The sequence below is a fragment of the Siphateles boraxobius genome, unplaced genomic scaffold (genome assembly GCF_051911475.1).
Source record: "Siphateles boraxobius isolate OS27281-9 unplaced genomic scaffold, OSU_SipBor_1 19, whole genome shotgun sequence".
Lineage (NCBI taxonomy): Eukaryota > Metazoa > Chordata > Actinopteri > Cypriniformes > Leuciscidae > Siphateles > Siphateles boraxobius.
The window spans coordinates 35,285,039-35,296,255 of NW_027508799.1; the positions used below are offsets into that span (position 1 = coordinate 35,285,039).

The window sequence follows — 11,217 nt, forward strand, 5'->3', positions numbered from 1 at the left end:
CAACCCACTATTTATTAGGCATCTTGGACAATACTCAACCCACTTTGACAAAAGTTACAAGACAATATTTCATACTTTTGACAAAGATCAGCTCCATCACGATATGCTGAAAAGAAAGGCAGACGTGTTATGCTGCAAAGATAGTCAGATATGTTATGCGCTGCGCAAATGTGGCACTGTTTTTTCTCTTTTTATTTTTCTCTTTTCATTCTTTGTTTTTTCATGTTGTTACTTCAGTTCCTGACAAGGAAATTTAACCAAATCCATCCATGGTCATTATTTTATTGGGCAGAATTTGCCCTGTGGGCCCACATGTTAAATTTTAAATACAGCTGTATTGGCAAAATAATTGATTTGCCTTAGTGTTTCTTCAGACATCATCAATCACTCATTCACACTCAGTGTCTCTCTCACACACACTGGCCAGCATACACTCTTACAGGTTGTGCTCTAAATGTGGCATCCTATAATTTTAGCCACAAGGTCTGATCAGGTCAACACAGCTATGTCAAACACTACTGAGAAGTGTCAATGATCATAAGGTTTAGTTTAACACCGTTGTTATAATCCTTTTTTTTTCTTTTTACAAATTCTAATAGACTAAGTATTTTAGAATAATAAGCCTGCCAATTGTAATTTTTCAAATACATTTTGTCATTTGTTTTTCTGATTTTTCCTATTCTTTTTTGTTTTTTGCTCATGAGCTGCTTTAAGAAATTGGAGATCTCTGCATAATCTTGGATCCATGGCCAACAACATTTCCATCTCATTATCCCAGTTCTGACAGCATTTTTTGCGATTTCATAATTTTGGACCTTTGGAGTAATTTTTTCTCCAATCTATATCTCTAAAAACTTATCAAAACAAAATGGAGTGACCAGTATCATTGTTTTGTAAACAATAATGATAATTCTTTGACAATTTTTCCCTATCTTTTTCTTTGCTACAGAATAATTTTTCTCATACTTTTAGCCCTATAATTGTTTAATGTAATAGCCCTCACTATACCAAATCCAGCCTCAGTTTGAACTATTTGGTGAGTTGAGCACCCACTTCTCTCTTTCAGTGTATTTTCTTTCTTTTTTATATGGCTGGACTTGAACCTACTGGAAAAGCAGAGAGCGTTAGTTTATCAGAGAATATAAAGAATTGCTTATGAGACCAGTGAATAATCAGAATGAATAAAGTTAATCTAATAATTAACTAAATTTGAAGCAGTCTCTAGAGGGATCATCGGAGTTGCCACACCTGTGTTGCCCGTTAGGGAAGGGTTTCGGTCAGTTTTTCTGTTTTTAGATTATCAGTCTGTTGAAGCTTCATGGCTGTCGCTCTGCATGTGTCGTCAGCCTGTCACTCAAGGCTTGGTGTAGTACACTGTATATTGGCTCTGTTGTTTCTCTGACTCTGCTGAGTTTGGGCTTTGGATAGATTTTGCCTCAGCTTTGCATCTCAGGATTTTCCTCTTGTCCTCAGGAAAAAGTCTCCAGTGAAATAGTGAAAGTTTCACCTTTTCCAGCATTAATCAGTCTTTCTCCATGCTGAGTTTTCCAGAGAGTGGTCATCTTCAGAAGGGGAGCTGAACGCCCCTCACCCTCTCTTCTTCTTCTCTCTGCAGTCGCCTTTGACCTTTCACCTCTTCCATTCGACACTGAAGCCATCTGAAACTTGAACACTCAGAGAGCTGCATAGATCAAATTAGTCTTTATAAATATTTGTTCCTGAGCTATTAGCTTTTTATCTAAATTCCACTTTTAACCATCTTTTTCCTAGTTCTTTTATACTATATAATAATCACTGGTTGACAACAGCAGTTCTCCCATTCTGTTTTTAGTAAAGCAAGTTCTTCGTTGCAGGAAAAAGCAAGCTATCTCTTCTTTGCAATATCAGCAATAATCTAACTTTTGACTATCTGAGTATAATACAATTAAATAATTTTCCCTATAATAAAATCAGCCTTCAATCTTTCTCCTATATTTGCATGCTGTGCTCAAAATAATCTAACATGGTGAATAAACTTTTCCTCACCCATTCCCAACAATTCCCATTTACTACAATTCTAAGATTGCTGTAAATTATTTATGACTGTTGAAACTTGGTCACCCAATCTTGTTCACTTTTAGCACACTGCACAAGTTATTTTTTCTTCCTTAGCACAACCTTAATTATCTACAATAGAATCATTTTTCTCACTTTGTCTTCAGGGATAATGAGATACAAATTTTAGACGTCTTCAGATATAAGATATAATATATTAAGCACGTGCATTTTTTTTCTCTTTATCTATTAATATATATCATTATATATACTTTTACTTATTTTACTTACATTTTATACTTTAACTTAATTCATACTACAATAATCTGCAAGACTAATATCTTGAAACAATTGTTTTCTTTTACTATTTCCTTTACTTTTAATACTCATTTATATATTACTTGTCTCTCAAGCTCATTCACACATTCCTTGTCACCTATTTTTAACCACAGGCACAGTCAAGCAGACACACGGGATCCCACATTCACTCTACTCACACAACACATTGACAATACAATAACTTTAAACTATAAGACCTCTGCGATTCACTTCCTCCGACACAACAGAGTCATATACTACATAGCTTTTCCGTACAGTCCCTTGTTAACCTATAACAAGGCGGTAACCAAAAGCTAAACTTATCTGTGCAATATTCGCCATCCTTCCAGGCCCTCTTGGCGAAATCCACATAAAACTTACCCAGTCCCTTGTTAACCTATAACAAGGCGGTAACAATAAACCAAACTTAATCTGTGCACATGCAATTAACTTATTATCCTCAAGGCCCTCTTAATAAGTAACACAGAGTTCTGGTAACCTTTACCAGTATACTTAACTTCATCTGTGTACATGCTATCCCATTATCCGTCAAGGCCCTCTTAATAGGAAACACAGAAATCTGATACCCTATATCAGTATACTTAAATCTATAAAAAACTGATAACCTCTACCAGTACACTTGTCATCCTCAAGGCCCTCTTGACAAGAAAAAACAATAACTGTTATCCTTTAACAGTAAACATAAATTCTTACGTACATACGACAAAACCTTTAGCGGCACATCAGCATCCTACCAATATTCATACAATCTGCACCAGATTATATAAACACAGGCAAACACTAACGGGAGCTCCGCCGCGCTATTACACATTACTTTATATCGTCAACAACAATAGACAATTATTTCTAGAATCAAAGATCCTCTTTTCAATTTTTTAGTTCTTTAAACTTGGAGAAGCATTTTAAAGGGTCTTACCACTCTGGCTCACTGGTGACAACACACACTTTTTCAAAAGCAAAAATTGCTCACCGCAAATTACAGTGGCCACTGTTGTCTGTGTCGGTCACCAGAGTCGCCTTTCATGGTTCCTTCTGCTTCAAAACCCAAGCCCCACGTTGGGCGCCAAATGTTGTGGTTTTCAATCTTTCTGAAAAATAACTTCGCAGAGATCTTTGATGCCAGAAATAATTAGACTTTATTTTCGAATGTCGTTCCGTTCCATAGAACGACACTCTAACGCTCTGGCCTCTGGCCTTCCAGTGCGCTCCCGAGTATATTTTGGTTCAGAGTTATATACATACATCTTCTTCCAAAGAAGGTAACACACCCTATAGATAGTTTTGGGTAAAGGTCTTTTACCATGTGACTTCTCAGAATAGAATTTTCTGCAGCAAACAACATTCCATTCAAGGTCTTTCACATACACAGAGGAAATCCAAAGTCACAGACAGAAGAAACAATTGTGTCCAAATATATAGCAAAATTACTTGTTTTCTAAATAATAAAATCTTCTACAGTTCCCACAGCTTGACGCAGCGTATCGTTCCCTATCAGGGAACTAGGGTTACATACGTAACCGAGACGTTTTATGATTAGGGATTAATCTGGGTTGATTTGTACTTTGTGACAAGACCATTATTATATGTTTTTCTTTTAATTGTTATTGTTTAAACACGTTTTTTAAAGATTAGTAGTTTAAATAAAAGTAAAAGTTAAAAAAAATCAATATCTTTAATAATTCAAATGTAAACAGTGCAGTATTACCATTGTGCATGACATTTACTATATATATAAATAAACCTGCCATGCTTTGCCTACCATTATGAAATACAGTATGACCATATACAACATGGACAAATCCAGAAATGCAGACACAGGGCAAAGAATTTCACACTGTATGTGTTTTTACTCAAACATATCACACAAACACATATCTGAACATATTTATTTCAGCCCATTACAACAGAAAAAATTTACAATTTAAAAAATGTAACATGCTTAAAAACATGAGAATGTTAGAAAATGGATGCCATATGAAGTATTTAGTTGATTCCTTTATTTCTGACCCATGTTTAAGTGTGGTTTGTTGATCATCATACATTCCAGCATATTTTAAACACAAGAAAACTGAGATAGCCTATCTCTTACAACTGACAGTTTGCAAAATGCCATTTGTTCGATTACAGATAATCTGACCTCATCAGTTCCTGACAGTCAAATGGAAGAGGGCTCCATATTCAATAAAAATACTTTGTGTGAATAAACAGGCACTATTGGGAGAAATGAACAGCCTAATAACATATTATAAAAAATCACAGGCCTTATTATTCATTTACAGCTGCTGTTTTATAGTTTGTCCCACAATTGTATTTAGCATTGTCTTGTTTTCTTATAAAAAAATTCTTTGTATTTAAAGATAATGTTGTAGTTGATTTAGTCATTTTAAGGCCTTCAAGAGAGCAAAAATGTCACTCACACATGTACATGTTCTCAATATACATACATAATAGGCAGAACATTTAAACTATTCACAAACATAGGTGTTGCGCAGATTCTGGTGTCATCTAATGTTTGATAAGGAAGTGCTTAACACAAGAACCCTAACTATTCCATTCATAGACAGATGGAAATTACATTTGTGCTTCATGCAAGAGTGTAAGTGATCATTTCTCTTCTGGGAACAGATTTAAGTATTCTGATGAAGGTTCACATATTTTCAGTGTCAAAATGTATTTTGCTGACACTCTAAACCATTGATAAAACATTGCATATATAAGTGGATTCATGCAGGAATTCATGCATAACATCCAATACATTACATCAATTATAAGAGTGTCATTTTCGTCATGCCCAAAAGAAAGAGTAACTATGTAGTACGGTGTCCAAAAAAGAAGATAAACCAGTACTACAATACCTAAGGTTCTTGCAGCCTTTTTTTCTGATTTGACCTTCTTTTCTGTGACTGAATTTAAATGCTTAGCTTGCCGTTTTGCTACAAAGCAGATTTTCACATATAAAGGAATAATTATGCAACAAGGTGCCGCTAAACAAACAAAAGCATCTATTAGAAGATTTTCCAATGTAACAACAAGTATGCATTCTCCAATACATGTGTGGTTCCTCTCTGGATACAGTAAAAACTCATACAACAGATAAAACGAATAAAAGAAGGAGAATAACCAGTTTACAACAATTGAAACAACAGCTCTGTTATTATTGACTCTTATTGGATATCGCAAAGGGTCATTCACAGCAATGTATCGATCCACAGATATAATAATCATATTACCAAGAGATGCCACGACGACCACATAAAGAATAAGAGGAAATATTGAGCAAAATATTTCTCCAAAGTACCAGCATGGCTCAATCAGTTTCATTCCCTGCACTGGCATGAGAATCAGTCCTGCGATCAGATCAGCCACTGCCAGAGAGAAGATTAGCACATTGGTGGGAGTGTGGAGCTGCTTGAAGTGCGAGATGGAGATGATCACCAACAGGTTCAGAAACACGGTGAACACTGATGTTACAGTGATGAAAATGTACACAATAATGTACTCTGCTTCAGGTCGGATACTTCTGGTACAAGACAAATTGTTGTTTGGAAAGCAGTATTGGATTGTTTGATTGTTCATGTTTGTCAGTCCCCTGTTGGATAGATTCTGTGTGAGGATGCTTGTCAGTTTAGCCCCCTGGTCCTTGTCACTGACACGACTCAGTTTTATACGTACAGAAAGCAGAGCGACCATCCCATTCAACAATACAACCTCTCAAATCCACCCACTAGTTACATATTCATAGACCCGATCAATCTGATCTATTCAATATAATGGATTAGTGAATCTAAGAAAGCTAGTTTACTCTTACATTTTGCCCATGTAATACAGCATCTGTACTAACAAACAGCAGACAAATGCACTACTGTTAGAGCAATAAGTCCAATCCATTGCCTTCAATTCCACTACAAATTATATACATGTTAACATACAATAAAAATTAAAGATGGAATCTGGATATTTTCACCTCTCCAGTATAGGCCTACCACCAATGTATGTCCCTGGAAATAATCTCAAGAAAGGAGCCTTGAAATATTATTAGACTGTTATGCAAAGGCAACATAGAATAACTCATTTAGTCAAAATTGATTTATGACCAAAATTTGTCCTCATAAACTATGATCTTTCCTTAGACAGCTTTGGTTAAACTATGCTTAGATTAAGACAGGGGTGTCCAATGCTGCTCCTGGAGGGCCACTGTCCTACAAAGTTTAGCTCCATCTTGCCTCAACGCACCTGCCTAGAAGTTTCTAATTTGTCTAGTAAGACCTTGATTAGCAGGTGTGTTTATATGGGGATGGGGCTAAACTTTGCATGACTGGAGACCCCTAGATTAAGAGAAAATGGACTGACCAAGGCAGAGCCGGAGTGGTGAGGAGGCCCGGTAAAGCCATAAGAATGACGGTCCCAGGTGGAGCCGAGGGGGAGGGGGCCAAGGTGGAGCCGACTGGTCGATGGGCCAAGGTGGAGTGATGGGCTCAGAGGCTTGAGGTAAAGCCAGGGGAACGACATCTTTTGGCGGAGCTTGCGAACTGGAAGCCCCAGGCAGATCCGAGTTGCTAGGTGATGCTACTGAGGGAGGATACGAGGGGCTGAAAGGAGCCAGCAAAGACAAGGCTGAAGAACTGTATGGCATAGGTAGAGGAGGTGGGAGTGGGAGGCTAGGTGGGGGCAGGTTTGGAAATAATCTCTTCATATTCCTTAATCCCACAAGGATTCAAGTTCATCATATCCACAGCAGTGACTAGAGTATGGACAGGGTTTCACTCCATGCCTTCTATTCTATTAATATTCCCACTGGAAACCCGTTCCAGTATCGGCTAACAGGAATCGGCTAAAAAACCTGCTCAGACTGATTTGGCTCAGGTGACAGACATGGCTGCAGGAATTGACTCTGTAGTGGGCATCGGCTCAGGCTCTTGGTCCGTGGGGGGCATCAGCTCCAAGTCTGGGTCTGTGGTGGGCTGCGGTTCCAGATCCGTTGTGGGCATAGGCTTAGTGCAGATGATCAAGGACATTATGATGGAGGGAGTTGACTGGAAGGGCTGCAGCAGTGTAGTTCCGTTGTCCTCCACCTCACTGACAGTACAATGCCCTAATATTATGCCGTGTCATGCTGGAGGTGATAACAAGGAGGTGCAGGTGAACATAATTAACCAATGAGTTTCCATGGCAACAAACTAGCAGCAAGAACCCATGAAACAGGAACAGAACAGAACATGAGAAGGAAACACAGGAACATAAAAAGGTAACCACATGTGAGTCCACAAACACTTTTTGTGGACAAAAAGGGCCAATTTGTTACGGCAAAGTGACTGGGTCAGAGTATCTCTGAAACGGCAAGGATTGTGGGTAGCTCCCAGTAAGCAGTGGTGAGAATTTAGCAAAAGTGTCTGAGGAGGGACAAACGCAAACCATTGACAGGCTATTGGACGCTCAAGGCTCACCTGTCCACAAGGTCAATGAGGCTATACTGTCTGGTCTGAGGCAACAGAAGGATTACTGTGGCACAAGTCAAATTGCACTTGCTGCGTACAGAGCTGCGTAGCAGCAGAGTGCCTATGTTGACCCCTTGACCTTGCAGTATGCCCAGTCAGCTCTCGAGGGGGCTGATTGTGAGCATTGCGAGCGTTTTCCATTAAGAACGCTCCGCTCCCGCCGATCACTCTTCGAGGAGAGTGGTTCGGTTCGCGCTCCCCACGGCTCGGGTCCCGCTTCTGTCGAGGCAGAGCGGCGGCGCCTGTCGTGGGGATCGCAAATGGATCTGTCAGCGGGGTTTGAGACGGGCTCTGCCTTATCTCAGCCTTTACCTGCCAGTTCCAGTGCCTCAGTTCCGGGTGTGGATGGACGCATTGCGGTTTCTTCCCCCCAGGCTGAGGCACCAATACTGCAGCTATCCAGTTCTGAGGAGCTGGATGTTGTCAGTATTGAGACAGGGGATGTTGAGGACTCGTCACCTCATTCCCCTGAACACGAGGAGCTTATGGAGGTGCTCACTCGTGCTGTATCAAAACTAAGCATTGAGTGGCCAGCTGTTAGGCAGGAATATGTTTCTAAAAGCAAGCTTGACGAACGATTTTTGCCTTCCCGCGTTCAGCCTCCACGGCGGTGCCGTTCAGAACGGGCACCGTCTGAAGCGGTGAACATCTCCCTCTCACGGTGCCCTCAGGGGTCCCTTCTGCAAACCCCGCCTTCTTGTCGGGGCGCAGACGGGCCCAGCGAGCGCTTTCCCGAGGGACGAGGAGGGGTTTAGAGCAGTCAGACCAGTCGTCCCCTGCCGGTGTGCCGTTACAGGGCGCAGTGTCTGCTGCTCAAAATATTCCAGAGGCCAGCCTGGAGAGGCTGGTACCCTTAGTAGATTTTCTGGCAGAGTGGAAAAGTCTTCCAAAAATATCTCAGTGGGTTCTGCATTCGATAGAAAGGGGTTATGCCATTCAGTTCAGATCTCCTCCTCCTCGATTCAACGGGGTCCTGCCCACCGTGGTGGGCTCCGAGCAGGCTCTGGTAATGGAACAAGAGGTGAAAACGCTCCTTCAAAAGGAGGCTATAGAACGGGTTCCTCCTCCCAGCGAGGAGTCAGGTTTTTACAGCCGATATTTCATCGTTCCAAAGAAGGATGGGGGGTTGCGTCCAATTTTAGATCTGCGTCTATTAAATCGTGCTGTAGCCAAGCTCAAATTCAAGATTCTTACGCTAAAGCAAATCGTGTCACAAATCAGGTCCGAGGACTGGTTTGTCACGATAGATCTGAAGGACGCATACTTCCACATCTCCATCCTTCCGCAACACAGGAAGTTCCTGAGGTTCGCTTTCGGGGGCGAAGCGTACCAATATCGTGTTCTTCCGTTTGGCCTATCTTTATCTCCCCGCACATTCACGAAGTGCATGGACGCAGCGCTAGTCCCGCTGATCTCCAGGGCGTTCGTATACTGAACTACATAGACGATTGGTTGATTCATGCTCAATCGCAGCAGCAAGCGTCTCGGCATCGAGATGTCGTCCTCGCACACATCAAAAATTGGGGTTGAGGCTGAATGTCAAAAAGAGTGTTCTATCTCCATCACAGATAACATCTTTTCTGGGGGTACTATGGGATTCTGTGGCAATGCGGGCTCGCCTGTCGCCTGCCCGCATCGCTTCGATTCTCTCAGCTGTAAAAAGAGTAAAGCTAGGCCAGTTGCTCACTGTAAAGCAGTTCCAGAGACTGCTGGGTCTGATGGCAGCAGCGTCCAGTGTTATACCCTGCGGCCCGCTGTACATGAGACCATTACAGTGGTGGCTCAGGACCAAGGGGTTCTCCCCGAGGGGAAATCCCCTCCGCGTGATCAAAGTTACACGGAGTTGTCTCCGTGCTCTGGTCATGTGGAGGGATCTTTGGTTTCTGTCCCAGGGACCTGTGTTGGGAGCTCTTTGTCGTCATGTAACGCTAACGACAGATGCTTCCCTCACAGGCTGGGGGGCGATCATGAGTGGTCGCCCAGCCCAGGGTCTGTGGCAGGACCATCATCGATTTTGGCATATAAATTGTCTAGAGATGTTGGCAGTGTTTCAGGCTCTGAGAGGTCATCATGTTCTTGTCCGGTCCGACAACACATCGGTGGTCTCTTACATAAACCATCAGGGGGGTCTGCGCTCTCGCCTGTTATACAATCTGGCTCGCCGGATCATTCTATGGTCCCAGGGGAAGCTTCTCTCATTGAGGGCGATTTATCTCCCGGGGTATTTAGATCGGGGAGCGGACATCCTGTCGAGGCAGGGGCCGAGGCCCGGGGAATGGAGACTCCACCCCGAGGTGGTGGAGCTCCTTTGGATGCAGTATGGTCGTGCCGAGGTAGACCTATCTGCGTCCAGGGAGACATCACACTGTCCACTGTGGTTTTCTCTCAGTCATCCAGCCCCGCTGGGGTTGGACGGTATGGTGCAGGCGTGGCCGAGGTCACGCCTGTACGCCTTTCCCCCGATTGCTCTGCTCCCAGGAGTTCTGGAGAGGGTTCGCCGGGACGGGGTCAGTCTATTATTGGTAGCCCCGTTTTGGCCGGCCCGAGTATGGTTCACGGACCTAGTGTCTCTTCTACACGGCTCTCCTCTGGAGATTCCGATCAGGAGGGACCTTCTCTCTCAGGCGAGCGGGTTGATACTTCACCCTCGCCCAGAGTTGTGGAAGCTATGGGCTTGGCCTCTGAGGGGGCCCAGCTCGTAGGGGCTGGTCTCTCAACCGAGGTTGTTGAGAACATCCTTCATTCCAGAGCTCCTTCCACGAGGAGGTTATATGCCTTGAAGTGGAGGCTCTTCACTTCTTGGTGTGGAGAACACCTGTTGGACCCAGTTAACTGCCCAGTGGGTGCAGTGCTGGAGTTCCTGCAGGAGCGTTTCTCCTCAGGGCTATCCCCCTCCAGACTAAAGGTGTATGTGGCGGCACTTGCTGCTTACCATGTCCCTTTCAGTGGAGTCTCTCTGGGGAGACACCCATTTATAACTCGCTTTCTTCGTGGTACTTTGAGGCTGAGGCCTGTAGTCCGCACGAGGGTGCCAGCATGGGACTTAGCTATCGCCCTAGAAGGTCTTTCCCTAGCTACCTTTGACCCTATTGAAGAAGTTGCTGATAAGTTTATTACTTTGAAGACTATTTTTCTCCTTGCCATTTCTTCTCTTAAAAGAATCGGAGATATTCAGGCTCTCTCGGTTGCTCCTTCGTGTTTGGAGTTTTCACCTGGGATGGTGAAGGCTTTTCTCCACCCCAGGCCAGGTTATGTCCCTAAGGTTCCTACCAAATGTGGCCAGACCTATAGTTCTGCAGGCCTTCTGTCCTCCTCCTTTTACATCATCTGATCAGGAAAAACTTAATCT

General features: G+C 42.7%; 1 protein-coding gene across 1 annotated transcript; it reads right to left on the reverse strand.

The window, feature by feature from the left end:
- Window positions 1–4,977: 4,977 nt before the first annotated feature.
- On the reverse strand, window positions 4,978–5,967 carry LOC143741577 (trace amine-associated receptor 7c-like). The gene has a single exon (XM_077233841.1). It carries the CDS (start codon window positions 5,947–5,949, stop codon window positions 4,978–4,980), a length of 972 nt encoding a protein of 323 aa, XP_077089956.1. The 5' UTR covers window positions 5,950–5,967.
- Between the last annotated feature and the right edge of the window lie 5,250 nt (window positions 5,968–11,217).

What these genes read in the sequence shown, in the direction of transcription:
- LOC143741577 (XM_077233841.1), bottom strand. Translation starts at nt 5,949, where the DNA reads ATGAACAATCAAACAATCCAATACTGCTTTCCAAACAACAATTTGTCT.